At 46.2% G+C, this 24068-nt stretch overlaps 1 protein-coding gene across 2 annotated transcripts in view; it reads left to right on the top strand.

Moving 5' to 3' along the window:
• Positions 1-24068, top strand: part of LOC144163826 (organic cation transporter protein-like) — a 152703-nt gene that overhangs the window by 117008 nt on the left and 11627 nt on the right. For both annotated transcript variants that reach the window (XM_077694521.1, XM_077694523.1), the window contains exon 9: positions 2264-2448. In XM_077694521.1, coding sequence (XP_077550647.1) covers positions 2264-2448 — 185 coding nt within the window. The remainder of the gene's footprint in view (positions 1-2263; positions 2449-24068) is intronic.

Here is a 24068-nt window from a genome sequence, read left to right as displayed (position 1 = left end):
CAGCACTGCGAAAGCTATAGTTATCGCCAGCACGTAGAGGCACTGCGTGATTTGCTCATCGCTGAAGATGCGCCTACCGTTTCTGCTTTGCTTTTGTGTCTTTATTTTTAAAGTGGCTACTAAATTGCTGCAACTGAAGGAAAGCCGGCCAATGGCCGCTACACCGCTGTAATGACGTAATTCTACCGTTCGAAAAACGCCAAGCCAGGGAAAGAGAGAAGAATCTGTTGCGCAAGTTTCTAAATTATCTTATGGGCATAGAGCAGTAATTTTTCGCTGAGATACTTTGCGACTCCCTATACTCTAAGTACTGGATGTGTTCGTTGAATAAGTTCTGCAAGTATTTACGATTTCGAACAATTTAGAAAAGCGTTTCAGGGTAGCGCGTAGCGTGCATGAGACGGTAAAATGACAGGTTACTTATATTTCATTTTGTGGCCCCTAATCGGTCCTCCCAAAGCCTGTGAAACTATCAAGTTATTTGAGATGTGTTCGAATTTATTTCTTGATAATAGTTTACGAAGTGTACGCGCATTTCTTTATATCTAAAACCAGGTAGATTTATATGTAGCTCCCATTGCTGAGTTGATCTAAGCAAAAATAACTGAAGCTATGCGGTACGGATTGCTCCGAACTCCTGGCAGCGCGAAAAACAGCCAGGTGCATTGAAAGCAATATGTACAGTAGAGTCATGATAATTGAAACTAGGATAATTCAAACTTCCGTTTAATTCAAACGAATTCAAAAATTTCAATTTGCCCACTATCTCTTCGATGTATTTTAAAGCCGCTTAATTCAAATTTCTGCATTGCGCAAATTCGGTTACTTCGTATTTTTGGCTTCTCCTTGCCGCAAAATATCTGCTGCATTTGCCGCCTCTAGCTGCGCATTTGCATCCTTACATCAGAAAACTCTCGAAGAGAACTTTCGAAATGAGCTGGCTGCCCTTGCTTGCATCGAAAACTTTTTCAACTCTCACGCAGATGCAAATCACTCATTCATTTGTGATTTTTATTCAAAGTGTGAATAGCACCTCAGTATTGTGTGTGAATGATGTATTATTAAATATATATGATCGTTGCATTATGGAACCTAAGTTGGTGTGTTGCCCCAAGTCATATTTATGAGAACTTCTGATAGTCTCAACAATATCCTGGGGTCCCTTCGAGTTTGAATTATCCCGAGTCTACCGTATCTAATAAACCACAAAAACATTGGTGAGTTTTTTTAAGGACGCTGGATAATAAAACCATGTCCCTCCCGGCGTGATAAATCTACAGGTTGCAATTGCCGCGGGCAAAAAACTTGCAGGTCGCATGACCCCGTGGCGGTAGATGTACAACGAAAGCTCGTCAGGTACATATGTGCGTTCATATCTCCCTGAAAACGATATTTCAGTGTCTGTGCCACAATGCTTTCAAATCTCAATCACGGCATGATAGATGGGTTGGTATGTGTGTGTTGAACTATGGAAATCCCTCATCTAAAATACTTGTATTGCATTGGTCTTGTCATTTTTCGTCACTCCTTGTGTACATATGCCTCACGTAAACGTAGCGTTGGTCTGGAATGTGAACCCGCTGTTCTAGATTTAGGAAAAATGTACAAACAACGTTGAAGTTTTCTTCAACCTCCTTGGTTTTTAAACACAACAGACAATTTGAATAAAACTACGCAGTTCTAGCTTCTTAAATGCAAGGCGTCGTGGCAGCGTGCCCGAAGTCAAATACTCATAATTTCTGAAAAAAAACGTTTTGTTTTTTTATATTATTTGCCGGTGCATGCACCGTGATACTCGCGGTAGACACATGGTAACGGGCGCGAGGCAACTGGCACACGCTGATAAGGAGTGCCTCCAAAATAAACTCCTCCCATGTGTAGCGGTAGAAACAAAACTTAAGCAAAAATGCTTTTCTCCAGCTATTATACGAAGATTACTGGAGACGTATGAGTGCGTCAAGAAGACTAGGCACACACTCTTCTTACAAAACAAGTCGAGGAGTTGGAAGCTGGCCCCTCGCCCGAATTTCAATAATTCTGCAATTCTTGGCTTTTCCCAACATCAAACGATTTATTCGCAGAACACCGGATGACGCTTCTGTGCATTATGCCTTTTCTAAGTAATTTATGCGCCCCCACCGCCTTATCTGTGCAGACAGCGCCGGCTGCCCGCAAGACCTCCAAAAGGTGGACTGCTCTGCCTGTTCGACAAATAGCTTTCTCGTTCGTTCACTAAAATCCGTACGTTTCTCTCCAAATGCAGACAGCCCAGGCTGGGTGAATATCTTCACGAACGTGCTGGTCCGGTTCCTGTCCTTGAACGCTGGGTTCATCAAGTGGATCATGGCGCTCGAAGTGTTCCCCACCTCGGCCCGGAGCTTCGGCTTTGCCTGTGTGCTCACCTGCTCGCGATTGGGCGCCATGGCAGCGCCATTCCTACGTGACCTGGTGAAGATCTCACTTTGCATTAGACATCGGGGTGGCTAAACTCTGACCTGTTCTAATTCACACTGTCACTGAGCCTCCCGTTCTTGGATAGGAGGGTCAATCGCATAACGTAGGCAAAATTCATCCAGTGCTATGATGAAAAGATGCTTGCAACAGCGTTTCTGATTATATTCTGCGATCAATGCCAGGAGTGACAAAAAATTTGAGTGGCTAAGGACTTAGTCCCAAATGACGCCTAAGCGAGGCAGCGATTTCTTTTCTTTTTTTTTTTCCTTTATTTCCACCTTAAAAGCCCTAGGGCATAACGTAAAAGGGGGGGGGGAGGGTCTGGGCCGAAGTATACATTGTACGAACACAAACAAGGGTAAGGCAAAAAGAAAGACAAAAAATTGCAAGATTACATTGGTACAATACAACTCGTAGGAGCAAACAGCATTACACATATTCAAATGGTTAGTTGCATCACATAAATACTGGTAGCAAGCACTTTGACTATTTAGAAGGTGCATGCCGCAGTTAACGTTGCAATTAACGTTTTTCCCCGCTGATTTTCAATTTTGACTATTTAGTGTTTCACGAAATATTTTTTGCCTATTATAAGTGGTGATTTCATACGGCAGTGTATTTCAAATCGCTATTACATGAGAAAAGAAGGAAGTGTTCACTGATGAAGTGCGGCAGTTGCTTCAGGCAATTGGATGATCGCAATTCAAGCGGGATGACGTTCGTGGCAGTGGTACCAATAAAGCGTGTCTTGTTTCAAGATGGTAGTAGAAAGCGTGAAGAAGGCACAGGCGGGAGATAACGTGACCAGATGCAAGCTTGGAATGCCGAGGGATTGTTTGAGCGATGCGACACATTCCATTAGAGTACCGTGGCGTGATAAAACGAGTTGCGCGGTTTTGAATGAATTCCAAATCGTTAGAAAGATATGACTGCGAAGGTTAGGTATGCTAACGAACGTTAGGTATGCTAGCTTTTTAATGTCGGAAGATATGGACTTAAGATTTCGGAGCAGAAATCCAAGTGTGCGTGAAGCGTCAGACCAGACGAAATCAATAGGTGTAACCCATGATAGAAATGACATAAGGTGAACACCGAGGAACATAAGGTGAACCTTGTAGTCCTATCAACCGGTATTCATGTAATGCTATAGGAATGCTCGATTATGTCGTGTTTGCGAGAAAAGGACACAACTTTAAATTTAGCAAGGTTAAGAGGCATCTGTGATCTATCGCGGCATGAAGGAATGGTGTCGAGGTCGTCCTGCAGGGTGTTGTTAAGGATCGGGCTTTGGGTACGGTTATATATGACGCAGTCGTCGCCAAGTAATCTTAATTTCGTTTTAATATTAGCAGATAAATCAATTACGTAAATTAGAAACAGCAGAGGAGATAGACACGCACCCTGGGGTACTATACGAGATGCGACGCTGGAGCGTGGTAGTACACTATCTCCAGTAGTGTCTGCAGGAGCAGCTGATGTATTTTCAGTGATAATTCGGCGCGGTTATTTGTGCTTCCCATTACTGTGTCTGAAACGGCGTCGTAGAAGTAACACTTCGAACCCACATGAAGGTTGTCAAGCTGTTGTTTAAACACACATTTTTGGGGTTGGATGAACCATAAGAATTTGGACCGTGCAACACCTGTGACCGATGCGAAATATTCCCGTGTGGCCAACTGTTGATCTTTTAGTTTCCGGCCACTTGCACGGATGCTTTCTTTTGTTATGAAGCTGACCGGTTTTATTCAAATAGGACGTTTCTTGTTATCCTGAAATTTAACCAGACTATAAGCTCCTTCTATGTCGGGGGATGCAGTTGAAGATTGAACTGCTAGTGCCTAATTCAAGTATCTTTTTTTTAGATTCTTCTCCTGTCTCTTTTTGACAGCCATTGAGGCCTAGAAAAAGAAGGTCATTTCGACGCATACGATCGTTCGCGTCAATGTGTGCGGCGTAAGAACTTGTAATTCTGGTTTTATCTGAGACATTTTTTTTTCTATTTCAGAACTGAAAGTTGCCTCCGGCTGTTTCAGTTCTAAAAAATTAATTCGGTTACTCAGCGATGAAATGAGTGCTTCGCGGGAGGATTGAGCTGCTTTTATCTGAGCCAATTCTGTACCGATATCGGTTTCAGCATCTTCAAGGTGTTTAATGGATTGGCTAGAGAAGTGACGTCTGGTTTAAAAGGAACAGGATTTAGCTCTACATCACCCGAAAGCAAAAAAAAAGCAAATCCATTAACATTTGGCATGCAATCGCATTAGTAAGCACAATAAGCGTATTGCTTTCCGTGGACATGCAGCTAAAGGACGTTTTAGGATCATGGGCTTGTCCCAAACGTGCTTTACGGGCTACCAAAGCTCTGATAGAGTACCTGCAACACACAGGTCTAGACCAGTCGCTGTGAATAACTCGCCGTATCTGTACACATCAACTTCTTGAACATCATCGCCGTCATCTTCATCACGTCATCAAATGGCGTAGCAACTTAGGCATTTTAGCCCAGCTAACATCGCCAGACTTCATTACAGATCGCTCTCTCTCTCTCTCTCTCTCTCTCTCTCTCTATATATATATATATATATATATATATATATATATATATATATATATATATATATATATATATATATATATATATATATATATAGAAAGAAACGCCGGGGCAGTCTACAACGCCAAAGAAGGCATAGGGGAATGGTTAGACTATTTTTTACCGTTAGTGACGTTACATTATTTTTTTATTATTAATTACGTGAGAAAGAAAGAAAGAAAAACACGCGCCCAGAGTGGGGACCGAACCCATGCCTTTCGATTACATGTCGAATGCCTTACCAATTCGGCTATCTGGGCGACTGTGTTCTCCTTCACTTTCTAGGCTATTTATATTTAATAGAAGTGTATCTGACGCTTGAGGGTAGTAGCCAGCGCCACTCTGACTACACGGGGAGAAGGACCTTCTTTCAAATCCCCGGGGCGTGACTCGAGCGTCTACAGCCTGTCATGAGCGGGTAACTGGCGGGAAGCCCTCTTATGCTACCTAGGCATCAAGGCTGCCAGAACCGAGACCCTCGCTAGGCTTTTCGCAGAATAATATAGTAAGGAAATGAGGGGCTCGTTGAGGAAATACACAAAGATAGGGCAGCAGTCTACAACGCCAAAGGAGGCATAGGGGTGTGGTTAGGCTCTTTTCTTTTTCACTACGGTTAATGAAGTAAACATTTTTTTAATATATAGAAGAAAGAACGAAAGAAAAACACGCGCCCAGAGTGGGGACCGAACCCACGCCTTTCGATTACATGTCGAATGCCTCACCAATTCGGCTATCTGGGCGACTGTGTTCTCCTTCACTTTCTAGGCTATTTATATTTACTAGAAGTGTATCTGACGCTTGAGGGTGGTAGCCAGCGCCACTCTGACTACACGGGGAGAAGGGGACCTTCTTTTCAACCCCCGGGGGTTGAAAAAGTTCTGGCAGCCTTGATGCCTAGGTAGCATAAGATATACAACAAGGCAGCGATTTCTGGTTCGATATTCCTTATAACCGTGAAGGTTACAAATACCAAACGATATAATCGCGGTCCGCATGTTGCGGCGGACGACATCGTGCCAGGAGCTTCCTGCGTGCCTCTCCAGTATATGTTCTTGGCGGTTCGGTCCCACGACAGATGTCGTTGAAGATGGGAGGGGTTGCCAGGTGAAGACCAGTTTGTGAGTCAGAACTGGAAGTTCTGTCTCCGTCGTGGTAATCATCTGGTTATCGGGAAGCAACCCGTTGAATCCAAGGGGATCTTGATCCGTAATTAATAATGGCCGTCCATCGAAAGAGCATGCATTTCCCATGAGGCAGTAAGAAAAATCCCTGAACGATAGAATCGCGATCAGCATATTTTCGTGGACGATGTCGTTCTACCACTACTTAACCGTGCGCGCGCTAGACGTATTCGTCTAGACCGTCCCTCAAAAAAGACATCGTTGTAATGACCTAATCTCGCATTGTATACGAATACCGACAGAACCTACACTGCTGGGAGCAAATGCATAGATCCGTAAGGGCGCGTAAATTCAGTGAAACCGAACCGTACACCCTGTCGGAGCTTACAGGCACCTATGCTTCATTCCCTGTGCCTCGTCCGGTTATTTGTCATGTCATTTGCCACTTTCTCCCGCGGCCCCTTTTTTTCTTCTATAGTCACTCGGGATAGACTCACTAAAGGGACAGCCGAAAGAGCCGGGCTCCTATTTTAATTTGTTTTCAAATATTAGGCATATAATATATATATATATATATATATATATATATATATATATATATATATATATATATATATATATATATATATATATATATATATATAGTCTGGAATCAAAAACTCACACAGAGCGCGAAAAAATAACGTTAGTAGAGACAGAGACACACGAGAAGGACATTTAAAAATAAAAATGAAAGTTTACTGACGGTTCAGGGAGAGGACTCCCTGAGAGGACTCCCTGACTATATATATATTATATATATAGCGAATCAGAATAGGAAATGAGGTGCTCGTAGAAATAACACAGAAATAAGGGTTGGCAGTCAAGAAAACCTTGGAAAGCAAAGGGGATGTTGTGGTAGGTCATTGAAACAGATAAAGAATTTGGAAAGAAAGAAAGAAAGAAAGAAAGAAAGCGGCGAAAAAATGCCCGCCAGGTGGGATCCGAACCCACGAGAAGTCAGAGTGGAGCTGGCTACCACCCCCAAGCGCCGGAAAAAAATTACATTTATTTATTTATTTATTTATTTATTTATTTATTTATTTATTTATTTATTTACATACTCTCAGGGCCATTCAGGCGTTACAGAGAGGACCGGGTACAAAGTACAAAAATAATAATAATCAAGTAACAAGCAAGAAATGGATGAAAATTGCAAACAATCTCAGGTTATACAGCCAAGAAGTGCGTTTTGAAAGTGGAATGATCTGTGATTGATACAACAGAGGCCGGAAGGTGGTTCCAGTCCCTGCTGGTTCTGGGTACAAAAGAATCATAAAAAAGGTTAGTCCTGCACAGTGTTGTACGGAACGGCGTTACAAGGAACGGAGTTCCTGTTCCTTTTTGGAGGAACGGAGGAACGCCACCGTTTCATTAAGGGTCGGTGGAACTGTAACGGTAACTCGTTACGTTTTTGAAGGAACGGCAGGAACGGCGTTCCTGCCATTACATCGCTAGGATTTGGCTGTTTTTGATGCCAAGGCTCGAGTACAAAAATCCACAAAGAGCTACTGCGTTTCTCTTGACAGTTTGCCCGCCCTTCAGCCGTACGTGCTTCCTCGAAAGTCAAAAGCAGAAGAATACCCCACGCAGCAGGCCGCAGCTTGTGCTTGCTTTCATGGTGGTTGCTTACGCGGCGTTCGACGGGTGAATAGCGTAGCCGCAAGAATGCTTTTCACCCTTCATCGTTTGTCTATAGAGGCGAGAATGCGCGTCTGGCCGATAGAATTGTTCCCTGGCGTGGAAACAATGGAGAGTTTTAGCAGTCCGTCGGTTCTGTCGTATGCGTTGTTACTGGGTTGACGGGAACCCGGCTGGGCACTTGGGCATTCGTCGCGGTAGGGGTATTAGTTCCGCGGGCCTGCCTTCGCCATGTCCGTGCCTCCGCACCCTTCCTACTCGCCCTTCCGCGCGCTCAGGAGCAGACCTGTCCCGGTAAACCCGGTAACAACGTAGCCAACGAAACGGATGGACTGCTAAACGGGATCCGGACATTTCGGTGTCGGACATTTCGGTACAGGACGATTCGGTGTGGACATTTCTGTGCACGAACATTTTGGTGCACGACGTCTTGGCCCAGACATTTTGAGTGAGGGGATGCCCCAGGCATTCTTTGAACATTTTAGCTTTAATATTGTAATTTCGTGACTTGATATGACTTTACGTTCGAGACTTGTGCTTGCGCCGCCGTTTGTGGAAACGAACGCTAAACCCTGGCGGAGCATTGCCACGTGAAACTCAATTTCTGTAGCAGATGGTAAAAATTAACGTTGTTAATTTGGATCCGTTCAACCATTTTTTTGTTATTTTAACATTGATGTGAACAACCCTAATACTTTAAGTGTTACCAAAACGCTTTCTTTTCACTTCACCCAACGGTGCAAGACGCTGCTGCTTTTAGTCTATCCCCCCCCCCCCCCAGCAAAACTTCCGCGAAAAAACAACAACAGAAAAACGAGGTCGATTAGGCACGTGTGCATTTCGTTTTAATTATTCTCTCAATCAATCTCGCCTTCGTTGCATTCGGTGTCAGTGCAACTTAAAACTAACAAACCAACGATCGCACTTACGGTGGCGTTACTTAGGGGAGGGGAAGGCTGAGCCCCGCCGGCAATCATCCCCCTAAGTAGAGAGTGAGGGGTGTCACTTGTGCTTCACCATTGCGTCGACTGGGCTTCGAAAACTTGTATACCTGGGGTGTCCATGATATGCGCCACTTGATGAGTTAATTCCCAAAGGGGCGACTGAAGGCGCAGAAAGAACGATTCCTGGAGTGGAAGTGCCGTCGAAATGACCGCGACACGCGGAAGGGCTTAGCCAGCAAACGATAGCGGCCATTGTGTTCTCAGCGGCTTTTTGGGTGGCTTTTTGTGTCACATTATAGAGGTTTGGTGGGCCCATAATGAATGTAAAGCTTTTTCTCTGTTTTAAACGCGAAGTGTGCTATGTCACTGTTCTGAATGTATCACCCAATTCCTCCAAAAGCCCCCACTAAGAGGCTAGCAGTATGTTCTAAATAAAAATAAAAAATCACTGCGGTGATGCTTCGGAGACCGTGAACTCCACCACGCCAGTAGGATTTTAAGGGGAAACCGAAAATAATATGGCTGAAAACGAAATCTAGTCGAGATTCGAGCGTACAGGAGGCAGGTGGGAGGGGTGGGGGGGGGGGCAGCTAGAACAAAGAAATAAAACGTGGTAAATGCAGGCTTGTAAACATTAAACGAAGGTTGATTGTCCCGAACACAATGGGGGTGGAATTTGTATGCTCAACCAGTACGCGCTTAATCAGCAGTTAGGACATTAGAACCTGCGGCTGTTTTCCAAAAGGCCCGTTTTTCTTCCCCGACAATATCCTAGACCAGTGTTCGCGAATTCATTTTAGCAAGGCAGCCCAGCCTACGTAATACTCTTCATTAGGTTTTCTTCATTCTGGGGGGCTAGCTAATGTATGTTACTTTTTGGATATTGAGAGTGTGCATGTAATTTATGTAATTTGAGGGTGCGTAATTTAAAAAAAATACAAAAGAGGCGGTAGAACATCGTAAACACGGGAAATTGACTTAGCTAAAAAAAGAGCGAATATAAATTAACAACCTGTCATAAATGGAAAAAAAAGTCTGCTAAAGAATTCAATCGGTGTCCCCAGGTGTCCCCAGCTGCATAACAGGTGTCCCCAGGAAGAGGTATTAAACAAAAATATATAAATGTAGAATTTCTAAAAATACGTGGAAAAGATCGAACATCGCATCAATCAAAAAATAAATTCACTGCTCCAGATTGTTATCCATGACCCGCGTTAAGCGAAAATAAAAATATAACGGCTGTGGCAAGCACCGGATAATTTGGTCGCCGAAATGTCCGTACACTGAAATGTCCTTACACCGAAATGTGCGTGCACCGAAACGCCCGTACACCAATATGTCCGTACACTGATATGTCCGTACACCGACATTTCCGCACCGAAATATCCTGCACCGAAATGTCCTCGAGCCGTCTGGAGTTTGTCCGGTGCTCCCTGAAAAAATTCCCCTAGGAGCGTTTCTTTTGATTATCTTTATCTCCAGATAATCTGCTGCCGGTGGTGTTAATATTCCTATAATATACGTAGTTCGATGTGAGTTTTAAATGTCTCACTTAATTTTGACCCAGGATTATACGACACTATATTTTAATTTAAAAACCTAATTGTAACGATAATGTAACGACACGTTCCAATTTTCGAAGTGGAACTGGAACGCGTTCCTTTCGCAATAAAGGAACTTGTAACGGGAACTCGTTTCAAAATTGGCAAGGAACGAGGAACGAGCTTTCGTTCCTATTTTGGAGGAACGTGTACAACACTGGTCCTGCATTGGGGTATGCCAACTTTCAAATCGTGGTCTATGCGAGATGATAGGTAGCTGGGACGAGTGAAAAGACTTTCTTTTAGGATTGCATTGGTATAAAAAATTTTATGAAAGAGTGATAAACGAGATAGTTGTCGGCGGGACGAAAGATCTGGAAGATGTAATGAAGATTTCATTTGCGTGACACTAGCTAAACGGAAATAATTTGAAAGTATAAGTCCTGCTGCGTGATTCTGGAGTGATTCGAGTGTGGAAATGAGCGTGTTAGTTGGTGTATCCCAAACTGATGATGCGTATTCTACTTTTGACCGTACTAGCGTTTTATAAAGCAACAATTTTAGTGCGGTAGGGGTGAGAGAAAAGTTTCGACGAATAAAACCAAGCATCGGGTTGGCATTGTTGGTTATGTGCTGAATGTGAGTGTGCCAGGTGAGGTCATTAGTAATGTAGACACCAAGGTATTTGTACCTCTTGACGGGGGATAAAGGCAAGTCATTCAGAGAATAAGCAGGGTCATGAAGATTAGTCTTCCGCGAAATTCTCATTGATTTGCACTTGGAAGTATTAAGTTTCATCATCCAGCGGTCACACCATGCAGATATGTTGTTAAGGTCAGATTGAAGGCAAGAGACATCGGATTGGTTAGTAATTTGTCTATATATTATTACGCAATCATCAGCGAACAGCCGTATGGAAGAAGAAACAGATTCAGGAAGATCATGAATATATATGAGAAACAGGAGATGGGCTAAAACTGACCCCTGTGGCACACCGGACGTCACTGGGTGAAGGTTGGATTGGTAACCATTGACACTGACATACTGGGTACGGTTTTGTAGGAAGTACTCAATCCATTTAAGTATGCTCGCGTCCAGGTTAAGTTTGCTCAGCTTAAAGAGAAGAAGTTGATGGGATACGGTGTCAAAAGCTTTCGCAAAATCGATGAAGATGCAGTCAATGAGCAACGAGTGATCTAACGCCGAAAGAAGGTCATTGGTAAAGGCTATTGGTAAAGGCTATTAATTGGGTGTCACAGGAATGATATTTACGAAATCCGTGTTGGTATGGTGAAAAGAAGAAATTTGATTCGAGGAAACTGATAAGATTAGTATAGATTATATGTTCGAGGAGTTTACACGGAACATATGTGAGGCTAATTGGTCTGTAGTTAAAGGGAGAATGAACATCACCAGACTTGTGCAGTGGGACCACCTTGCCGATACCCCAGTCTGAAGGAAGGGCGCCACTTTGTAAAGACTGTGAGAATATGTATGACAACATAATGGATGAGTATGCTTCAGTGCTTTTTAGAAACTTGTAGTTAATTGGGTCGACACCGGAGGAGGATGAGAGCTTGGCCTTACGGATAAGTTTAGCAATGCCTTCTGATTCGATTGTAATATCATTCATTCGTTCAAACGGTACGGTGCAACAAGAAGGGAATGTTATTGGTGTAGAATCTGTAAACGACAGGGAGAATGTGTTATTTAGGACGGTGCAACATTGGTGAGAGGGTACAGGTGTATCATCGGGTAGTCTTAATTGTACGTCATTGGTTCGCCTCATGGTAATCACGTTCCAAAATTTCCGTGGATTAGTGTTTAATAGATCAGGAAGTATTTGCGTAAAAAACGTGTGTTTCGCGCTTGAGAGAGCGCGTTTGTATTCTGAAGCTGCGGAGAGATAAGAGGATAGTCTGTTGCTCGACCTGGAATGCTTGTAGCTGCGAAAGATGCGCTTTTTTTTATTAAGAAGCCGTTTAAGCGTTGGGTTAAACCACGGCGACTTGTGCTGTGCCAATCGACGCAGTGGGATATACTTATCTGTTAGTTTTTTAACTATATCTTTGAATAAGCACCAATTATCATCAATGCTACGCTCCCAGGATTGCGGAAAATATGAATCGACAAATTTCGCAAGCTCCGAGTTAATTGCGTCAAAATTAGCCTTACTGTAGTCCCTAATTGTTTTGTAACACTTTGGCGGACGGGGTAGAGCGGAAGGAATGCTGAAGTGAATAACCGCGTGGTCGCTTAAACCGGGCAAACAGTTAGGGAAGAGACAAAATCAGGTACCGTAGTCAATATTAGGTCTAGAACATTGGCTGAGGAAGTGGTTACGCGCGTAGGGGTTATTACAATTTGTGACAGATGGAATGTGTTACACAAGTCAAGAAATGCCATACATTCTGAGGATCCATTGGTTACTACAGGCTGGTCTTCCCATGATATTGCGGGAAAATTAAAGTCTCCCAAAAGAAAAATTGGAGCGCTAGGATACCTCATAGAAGTTTTGCTCAAACAGTCAAATAGGTCAGCTGAAAAGGTATCTGCGGTGTTAGGTGCACGATAACATGCGCAGAACACTGCGTCTCTGTGGTTCACAGTGATGCTAACTGAGACGAATTCTAAAGAGGCGGGGACGGTGACAGGGATGGAATATGATACTAGGTCATTTGATACCGCAATCAGGGTTCCTCCGCCGATACCCTCGCATCGGTCACTTCTGTACACGTTGTATCCTTTTTTTGCAAGTAAACAACTCGCAGTTGGCCACTTTACTGGAAAGTCACGTTTCAGTTAATATGACTACGTCGGCTGAGCAAATGTCTATCAAGGCAGACGAAGAATCACGTTTATTTACAATACCTCTAATGTTGGTGAAAAGAAATGAATGGTCATGTTTTCGTCGTGCCTGAACTGCCGAAGTTTCCTAGGACAATGATGAGGGTGGTACAGTGGCAGAAGAGGGAGGTACAGCGGCAGAAGTACATGTATCATCGCCAGTCGCAGACGAGAATGCGATATCGGCCGTGGTGCCGGGCATGTTCAAAGGTGTCACTTCACATACACTGCCAGTTTGTGCAACATACACATAACACATTTTGTTAATGTAAAGCTTGTTGTACTTTAGGTTAAATTTCTGTCCACACGCGTTACCGAATTCAAGCAGCTTTTTCCTTGAAAGCCTCGTTGACTTGCAAAAATCCTCTTGCAAGGTTACACCACTGCCTTTCAGTTTGGATCGCTGGGACAGAACTTTATCCCTAGTTTTGAACGCAGCAAAATTAACAATCACAGGGCGGCACTTGTTCACGACGTAACCGCCTAGCCTATGTGCTCGCGCGATGCCTTCGTCATTCACCTGCAGGGAAAATGTTTTCGCGAGAATAGCCCGCACTTTTTCTTTTGTTTGGAACCATGTCTCGGCGGGCGTGTCAGTTATTCCATGAAAAATAAGATTATCCCGTCGAGACCTATCCTCGTAATCGTCCAAGCGGGACTGAATGGCGGCATTCTCGCTACTAACAGTTTCTGCAACAAGGCGTTGAATATCGGTTGGAGCAGGAAGGCTTTCCAGCGAGCTTACCTTTAACTCGACCGCAGCTAGCCTGGTGGTAATATTTGAGACTCGTTCTTCAAGCAGTTTTTGGCTAGCTTTAACTTCATTCAGGGAAGAAATCACTTCTAAATGCCTTGATTCCATGGTTCGAGCGAGGGATTTTATGGCAGCTAGCACCTCATTGTTACTCCCATTTTTTTCATCGGAACTATCGCTTGGAGGACCGGGATTTTGCTCCACATCACCACACATAAGTAGCAACTTGGTCACTCGAACACAATCACAAGCCAACAATAAGAGCGTATTTGGGCATGGGACAAGCAGCAAACACCGGTTACTAGTGCGCTTCGAATTCAAGGAGCAGGAAGGACTAACCTGCCTAACAACACCCCTATGATATAACACCCCTATGATATTGATATCAATACCCCAGAAAGCGGGGGGGGGAATCGCCCCGCCGGTAGCGTAGTGGTTACTGCACCAGACCGGTATTCTGCAGGTCGTGGGTTCGGATCCCACCTGGCGGGCATTGTTTCTCCGCTTTTTTTCTTTCTTTCCAAATTCTTTATCTGTTTCAATGACTATTTCTGTGTTATATATATATATATATATATATATATATATATATATATATATATATATATATATATATATATATATATTGTGGTACCGGGGTTCTTGCACCCGGCCGCGGTTCCCCAGAAAGACACTGAGCCCCCTAGATCACACCTTTACTTGGAGTCCCGCTCCGCCAAGGTCCACTGCTCAGCCGATCCGGCTGCACACACGTAGCCCAGCCGAGTCCGCCATGTTCCGCCCTAGCTCGTCCCGCGCCACCTCTTCATCCTCAGCCGGCACATGTCCATCCCGTGGGATTGTACCCCGCCACTATTGCCGGATTACCACACTCTCCCCCCCTCCGAAGAAAAGGCCGACGCTGGCTGCCCTCGGCTGCAGTCGTCGGCACTCTCGAGGGACTCCCACGGCTCAGCCCGGATGGCAGTAGACCGGTGCCACAGGTGGCCTCCTAAGACCCGGGGGTCCTTGCAGAAGGTCCAAACGTGGCAAGGTCCTGTCCGCGGGCCTTGCTCCGCGGGGGTGGTGCCCGGCGCAGTCGTCAGCAGCTGTCCGCATCGAGCTCCTGCTTCATCTTGGCGAACTCCTCCTTGGTCATGGAGCCCTCGCCCTCGCCGAGCTTCTGGAGCTTCTCCCGCGAGGCGTCGAAGTCCGGCCGCGGAGGGGCCGGGGGAATGATCATCCCGGCGTAGTCCTCGCTCTCCTCCAGGGCGTAATGGAGCCAGATGAACTCCTCGTGCTGCCGAAGCACAGAGAACTCCGGCTTCTGGAAGTCCGACAGCGTCGTCTTGGTGTGGACAGTGAACTTGACCTTGTCCCTCTCGCTGAGGGCATCCGAGATGTCCACCACCAGAGACTGGTCCGCCAGGTCGATCGTGTCTGACCACATCTTCAGCGAGCTGTCGGTCACATTTGCCGCGGAACACCAAAACGAGGAAGAAGACCACAATGCCCTTCCTAGGAACCACGGCCGGCCCCACGTTCAGGGCGCCAAATGTGGTACCGGGGTTCTTGCACCCGGCCGCGGTTCCCCAGAAAGACACTGAGCCCCCTAGATCACACCTTTGCTGGGAGTCCCACTCCGCCAAGGTCCACTGCTCAGCCGATCCGGCTGCACACACGTAGCCCAGCCGAGTCCGCCATGTTCCGCCCTAGCTCGTCCCGCGCCACCTCTTCATCCTCAGCCGGCACATGTCCATCCCGTGGGATTGTCCCCCGCCACTATTGCCGGATTACCACAATATATATATATATATATATATATATATATATATATATATATATATATATATATATATATATATATATATATATATATATATATATAGTTAGGAAATGAGGGGTTCGTTAGGGAAATACAGAAAGATAGGTCGGCAGTCTACAACGCCAAAGGAGGCATAGGGGTGTTGTTAGGCTCTTTTTTTTTACTATGGTTAATGAAGTTAACATTTTTTTAAATATAAGAAAGAAAGAAAGAAAGAAAGAAAGAAAGAAAGAAAGAAAGAAAGAAAGAAAGAAAAACACGCACCCAGAGTGGGGACCGAACCCGCGCCTTCCGAAAGGCGTGGGTTCGGTCCCCACTTTGGGAGATTGCGCCCTTTGCAAGTCGAGTGTCTGGCCAGCTCATTTCTCGGTTAGCTCATTTCTCTAATAACCGCCACGCGGCATAGCTCCCCCGCAGGATAAACACCGACTCGGTGCTGTGCAGCTGCAATGTGGAAGGTGAATCAGGGGAGTGGTACGGTTTCAGGCGGGCGACGTGGACGATGTCACTCCGAGGTTCAGAGCTGGAAAGGACGACGGGGACGACTTCATACGTAACGTGTGTAACTTGACGAAGTACTTTGTAAGGGCCAGCATAGCGGGAGAGCAGCTTCATCTCAGAAAGTCCCACACGGCGAGTCGGACACCATAGTCTAAGACGAGGGACCCTGGCGAAAAGTGCACGACGCGGTGACGTTCGTCATAGCGGTTCTTCTGGCTGATTTGTGAAACGGCGAGGTGGGAACGGGCAAGCTGACGTGCTTCGTCGGCCCGAGCGATGGCTTCGTGGGCATATTCGGTGCACGGGTGTGTGGCGGGAGGCAGAAGGGTATCAAGCGGCATGGCCGGTTCCCTCCCGTAGAGAAGGTAAAAGGGTGAGAAGCCTGCAGTGTCGTGACGGGAGGAATTATACGCGAAAGTGACGAAAGGCAGTGCAATGTCCCAGTAGCTGTAATCACTAGACACGTACATGGCGAGCATGTCCGTAAGGGTTCTATTAAAACGCTCAGTAAGGCCATTTGTTTGTGAGTGATAAGCTGTAGTCACCTTGTGGCAAATCGAACATGAGCGAAGTATGTCCGCAATGACTTGAGACAGGAAATTTCGACCGCGGTCTGTGACAAGATGCCGAGGAGCGCCGTGGTTCAGTATGACATGATAGAGGAGAAAAACGGCCACGTCAGTTGCACAGCTCGTGGGTAGCGCACGGGTGATAGCAAAGCGGGTAGCGTACTCGGTAGCGACAGCAATCCATTTGTTTCCGGAAGTACACAAGGGGAAGGGCCCGAGCAAATCTAGTCTGATCCGCAAAATGGTTCAGTGGGAATTTCAAGTGGTTGCAGCTGGCCTGCTGGTTGCGTCGAGGGTAGCTTACGGCGTTGGCACAGGTCACATTCACGCACGTAACGCTGCACTGAGCGTTAGAGTCCTGGCCAGAAAAAACGATGTCGCACGCGGTCGCAGGTGCAGGTCACTCCCGGATGGCCGGCCATAGGTGCGTCATGAAGCTGGTGCAGCACAGTCCGACGTAGGTGTTCCGGAACGACAAGCAGGTTATCAGGACCATCCGAGCGAAAGTTGCGCCGATATAAGACTCCATCGTGTATAACAAAGGAGCGGAGGGCAGGGTCGGCGGAACCAAGGGTAACGCCGTCAATGATGGAGCGCAGAGAAGGGTCGCACCGCTGTTCTTCACAAATGTTCAGGAAGTCGGAGACCGCTAGGACACAAGCGTCAGTGTCGTCCGCCGAGCATTCCGGAGGGCTGACCGGGTTTCAGGATAAACAGTCGGCGTCCGTATGTAGGCGTTCGGACTTGTTAATCACCGAAAAAGAGTATTCTTGAAGGCGCAACCCCCGCGTCCAAGCCGACCGGTAGGGTCCTTCAAGGAGGAGAGCCAGCACAGTGCGTGATGGTCAATCACGACTGCGAAGTACCTACCGTACACCCCGCCGCGGTGGCTCAGTGGCTAAGGCGTTGCGCTGCTGAGCACGAGGTCTCGGGCTCGATTCCCGGCCGCGGCGGCCGCTTTTCTGATGGAGGCGAAAAGCAAAAACCCCCGTGTGTACGAGATTTCGGCGCACGATAAAGATCCCCAGGTGGTCAAAATTAATCCGGAGCCCTCCACTACGGCGCGCCTCATCGCCTGCGTTGCGTCGGCGCGTTAAAACCTCACAATCAATCAATCAATCAATACCTACCGTACACGTAGGGGCGGAATTAGCCGACGGCCCACACTAGAGCAAGGCATTCGTGCTCAGTTATAGAGTAATTGCGCTCCGAGGGCGAAAGGAGGCGGCTGGCGTGCGCGACCACTCGATCAACACCTGCTTGGCGTTGGGCCAATACAGCTCCAATTCCGTATCCACTAGCGTCGGTGCGAATTTCAGTGGGAGCATAGGCGTCGAAGTGAGCCAAAATCGGCGTTGAGGTCAAGAGTTCAATCAGTGCGGAGAATGCTTGCTTTTGGTCGGAGCCCCAGATAAACGTTGTGTTCTTCTGAAGGAGATCGGTAAGAGGGCGGGCGATGGTAGCAAAATTTTTTTATGAAGCGGCGGAAGTAGGAGCATAAACCAATAAAACTACATACGTCTTTAGGTGAGCGGGGCTCAGGGAAATCGCGAACGGCACTTATTTTACCAGGGTCGGGTCGAACTCCCGTCGAATCAACCAGGTGGCCGAGGATAGTGAGCTAATGGCATCCGAAGCGACATTGCTTGGCGTTGAGCTGGCGACCGGCCTGACGAAAAATTGATAGGATTTTAGAGAGGCGGGAAATGTGGCTGTCAAAAGTGGGCGAGAAAACGATGACGTCGTCCAAATAACAAAGGCAAATCGACCATTTAAACCCGTGCAAAAGTGAGTCCACCATTCTTTCAAAAGTAGCCGGCGCCTTACAGAGGCCAAAAGGCATCACTTTAAACTGATAAAGGCCCTCGGGTGTCACAAAAGCGGTCTTCTCTCAATCTTTTTCGTCTACTGAAATTTGCCAATAGCCTGATCGTAGGTCTATTGATGAAAAATATTTGGCTCCATGCAGACAATCAAGGGTATCGTCAATGCGCGGTAGTAAGTAAACGTCTGTCTTTGTTATCTTGTTTAGGTGTCGGTAATCAACGCAAAATCTCCAGATGCCATCCTTCTTTTTTACGAGTACGACGGGAGGTGCCCATGGGCTGTACGAAGGCTCTATGATGTCTCTGTCGAGCATCTTGTCGACTTCCTGCTGTATCACGAGCCGTTCAGCCTGCGACACACGGTACGGCCGCCTGCGGATTGGGTTTGCATCACCAGTGTTTATCCGGTGATTGACAGCAGAAGCCTGGCCCAACGGGCGGTCACCCAAGTCAAATATGTCTTTATAAGACTCCAAAAGGCGGTAGAGCCCTTCAGCTTCTGCTGCTGGAAGTCCGGAGGAAATCATGTCCGCGAGCGCGTCGTCCTGCCTAGGCTCCGCAGGGGTCTCGTTGAAAGGGCTCGATGGTGCGTCCACCGATAGAGGGGAAACTTGATCACCGTCCAAAGTGCAAAGGGTTGCAAGCGAAACACCCTGGGGCAGCACTTGCGTTGACAGGCCAAAGTTCACAAAAGGGAGGCTGATCCCATTATCAGTAATTGGCACTACGGTGTGGGGAAGAGTGACGTCGCGCTCGAGTAGCACTGAGCGTATCGGCGAAACGACGTAGTGACCATTAGGCACGGGCGGCCGCGATGACAAGGGCACGAATGTCACGGTTTTTGCCGGCAGACGGACGCTTCTTTCGCAATAAAAGCGTGGCCCTGGTTGGTCGCCTGCTGTTGACAAAAGAGGCAGCTCTAAACGGAGCACACCGGAGGAGCAGTCTATGAGGGCAGCATGTTCTAACAAAAAGTCGAGACCACGTATAACGTTGTGGGGACAATTTTCAAGGACAGTGAACTGGACGGGGATTTGGTGGCCGGAAATTTCTAAGCGAGCAGTGTACAGCCCAGAGACGACCGGCATGCGTCCGTCGGCAACACGATTGAAACTGGTTGGGGCAGGTGTGAGTACTTTTGGAAGTTTTCGGCGGAGATTAGAGTTCATTACAGAAATTTGGGCTCCAGTTTCAATAAGGGCACGTACAGGGACGCCATCTACATAAACGTCGAGTAAATTCTTCCCTGCAGGTAACGGCAGTAGAGGATTTTGTGGCCTGGTCGTCAATCCAGCGTCACCTCCAGGCGCTGCATCTCTTAGTTTTCCGGCGAAGTGGCGTAAGGGGTCGGAGAGGACGAGCGGCGAGACGGCGGGGAGCGCGACTGGCGACGTTGCGGGGACGGTTAGCGGTCGAGGCGAGAGGGCGAAATTCGGGCGAGATCATGTGGCTGGCGTCGAGGCGAGAACGAACGGTGGGCACCGTTGGCGTACTATCTAGCAACATGGCCAGCCCTATGGCAGTTGAAGCAGATCGGCCTGTCGTCCCGCGTCCTCCATTCGGCTGGATTCCTGTAATTGGACGTGCGATAAGTATTTCGGCTTGCCGTTCGGAAAATGGTCTCGTGGCTGCCGGGATGTTTCACAGCGCAGGCGGAGTGTATGCCCAGGTTTTCGATCTCTTGACGTACGACGGCTTGTATAAGCGGGATGGACGGGTGGTTGCTCTGAGATGCGTGCTGAAATAGGGACGCTGGTGCCATTGCCTCGAGCTCGCGTCGTATGACGCGCGTCAAACCCTCAGGAGCATCTCGGCCAACGTCAGACGGGGACTGTCGGCGAGAGGGTACGGGGTCCTCACACAAAGATGTCAGAGCGGTGTTCGGCAGCCGGGTGAACGGCGCTGTGATGCGGCGGCTTTTGGCCTGCTCAAACTTGTGACACTCTTTCATAATAGCACTGACAGTGGTGCAGTCTTTGCAGAGCATGAAGTGAAAAGCGTCATCCGCGATCCCTTTGAGCACATGGCCTACTTTGTCGGCCTCTATTATCTGGGTGTCAGCCTTCATGCAGAGGGACAGCACGTCCTGGATATAGAACACGTAGGACTCGGTGGTTGTTTGTGCGCGCGTCACCAGTTCCTTTTTCGCCGCTAGCTGACGTCCTTCTGGTTGCCCAAATAGTTCCTTCCAAATATATATATATATATATATATATATATATATATATATATATATATATATATATATATATATATATATATATATATATATATATATATATATTCACCACTTTCTTTTCGACTAAAAAAATTCTTCGTCTCTTTCTATGACCCACCACAACCTCCCCTTTGCTTTCTGAGGTTTTCTTGACTGCCAACCCTTATTTTCTATATATATATATATATATATATATATATATATATATATATATATATATACATAGTCTGAAAAGATAAAACCTCACACCGCGAAAAAAATAAGGTTAGTAGAGACCGAGACAAACGAGAAAGACGTAGAAAATAGAAAAAAGTTAACTAACGTTTCAGGGAGAGGAGCCCTCTCGCTGAAACGTGAGTAAACTTTTTTCTATTTTCTACGTCTTTCTTGTTTGTATCTGTCTCTACTAACCTTATATATATATATATATATATATATATATATATATATATATATATATATATATATATATATATATATATATATATATATATATATATATATATATATATATATATTTATATATATATATATATATATATATATATATATATATATATATATATATATATATATATATATATATATATATATATATATATACAAAATTTTGCTTAGCATATAACTACGAACAGACTGATTTATGACGGCACTAGTTGTGACGGACCCACCTACCCCAGTTTTGTCTGCCTTGTTGAATGTCACCGCGATGATGTTGCACAGAGCTCTCGGGGTAGAAATAATAGCGATGTATTGCTATTGATGAATATTTTGCTGAGAGCAAATGTATACTTTCAGTATCTTCACAGAAGAAGAGCATCGTTATCGCTGGCAGGATACCTTTAAAGTAACAACGGGCAATCCAAATCTTTAGTACATTCTCAAATATGCAGCCTAGATTTCCAAGTTTTCTTTCTTTTAGAAATATATTCTGTAACAGAGTGGTGAGCGGGACGAGTTGGTATGATATCATCTTAACAACAGCGCGAAAAAGACTGGGACAAAAGGAAGCAGCGCTCGTCTTGTTTGCTTCCTTTGCCCTCGTTCTTTTAGCGCTCTCGCTAATATATTCCGGCCTAGATGTGATAAACTTCTGGCTATACCGCCTAAATTGCGCTGCTTGCAGCTTCGTTACATAGCGTAACAATCTCTTTTTGCAGAAGCAGTTCTTGTAGCTGAACGGTTGTTGACCCTTCGATGCTTCTGATTTGATCAAAACACTCTTTATGGAAACATTTTTGTGAAGAGGAGGATACCGCATCCTCGTGATTCATGAAGTTGGTGGAGGTGCGAAAGTAACAACTTCGCAACTGCGAAAACACACAAGACGACGAAATCCAATGTTAGGGTCTGCTCAAAAAATACAGACGCGCGGTATGTGTCCCCACTTATCATAGTAGTGAAATGGGTTCGCTAAAACTCATTGCTTACGTTTGAAGTAACCATCTACCGCTTCCTGTGGTATTGAAAGCGTTATGGGAGCTCTCGTTCATCGCTTCATTTATCGCCGCCCAGTACACGTAGCGCAACGTACAATGCAAAGATGGGGGAAACACCAACTTTGAATATGCGTATGTTTTATTGCGGATTTGGCGGATAAATATACACGGGTACGAGTAGTTTATTTTCGCTCATCGTTTCTCTCCTTATCTTTTTCTTTTCATTCCCTGTATTCGTCTTAAAAGTCGTGGGTATGTTTATTCGCATGATCCTCAGTACAACAAGTTGTTGAAAGTAAGCGCTTAGACAGTCTTTCACCATCTTTTGTCATTACGGCAGTTTCTGTACTGCGAAACACTGCCTATACCAATTTTCGGCACTTAAGTTTCTTGGACTGGATTGCGACGTGGCCGCTTGGTATGCTACACGCCTTTGACAGCGCTTCTCACGTGTCTTGTCTCCTGAAATGTGGCCAAAACGTTTATTTATTTATTAAAGCAAAGCTTTCTACCTCTACCCCCCAAGGGTTCTTTCGCGACCGTTGGTGTCACCAGAAAACTCCAGCGAACAAATAAAAGAATTTACTGGCACCGCCTGGAATCGAACCTGGAACTAATAGCCTAACAAAGCGAGAGCCCGTTGTCTTACCGATTCAGCTACGAGCCCACGCGAACACGGAAGACAAATGGTGTACTCACCAAGCACATCTACGGGTTTACCCCCTGCCTTCTCGTTGAATGCCACGTGAAAGCGTCACACGACCACTCACGCCCGTCTAGCGGCCCTGTGCGCACCTTGCTCATGTGCTAAGAGTTACAAAAATTAAAGGAAGCTCACACCAATCCAAGGAATCTCACTTTTAGTACGCCAATGTGCTAAAGCCTGTGGCCTCCCGTGTTCACGTAAAAAATCGCAGCTCCTTGTCGTCGGCCCTCACGCCAAGTCAAGGAATACATTCAAATACTCCTTCATGACCAGGCCATCACTCCAAACCCCAGCATCAAGATCCTGGGCCTACATTTCCAGGCCAACACCAAGAGTGACGTCTCCTTGCAGCGCCTCAAAAACAGCATTAATGTAATCATACACATGATCAGGCGAGTTGCCACCAAGAAGCGAGGCCTAAAAGTATCCCGTACCTTTCGGTTAATTGAAGCTTTTGTCCTCTCGAGAGTTCCTTACGACAAACCCCTATCTTCTTCTCGACGAGGAAGACATAGAGATGCTTTATATAATGATTAGAAAGGCGGTTGAGGAGGCCATTGGTCTTCTCATGAGTGCGTCCACACTGAGGCTGGTTAGCACGGGCTCCACAACACGGTGGAAGAGCTGATAGAAGGCTCTCTTTCCAACCAGAAGGTCCGACTCAGAACTGCGGTGGGTAACCGCATGCTTCACCAGATTGGCTGGGCAGCCCAGAACGTCACTCCGCTTGACGTACTGCCAGACTCTTGGCGACTAAAACTAAAGATGCTCCCTTTGCTTAGAAATATGAACCCCTCACATGACGAGCGTCAACGAAAAGCACGGTCTCAAGCGCTAAACACCACCCTCGGTGGGGCTCATGCAGTTATCTACACAGACTTCTCCTAACATCGAGGGCAGCAACACGCCATCATCGTGGATACCTCCAGAACCAATCTCCTTGCGTTTACCTCGCTTGACCTAACAAATGACGGCAGCAGAAGAGGCAGCCATCACCTTGGCTCTCACTCAACCAGGGGTTCGGAGGGTATTCACCGATTCCCAGCAAGCCTACTGGAATTACCAGTCGGG

The sequence above is a fragment of the Haemaphysalis longicornis genome, unplaced genomic scaffold, assembly GCF_048455015.1.
Source record: "Haemaphysalis longicornis isolate Haplotype H1 unplaced genomic scaffold, Haemaphysalis longicornis Haplotype H1 scaffold_1, whole genome shotgun sequence".
Classification (NCBI taxonomy): Eukaryota; Metazoa; Arthropoda; class Arachnida; order Ixodida; family Ixodidae; genus Haemaphysalis; species Haemaphysalis longicornis.
Note: the sequence above shows the minus strand (reverse complement) of the source record. Positions and strands in the feature narration are given on the sequence as shown.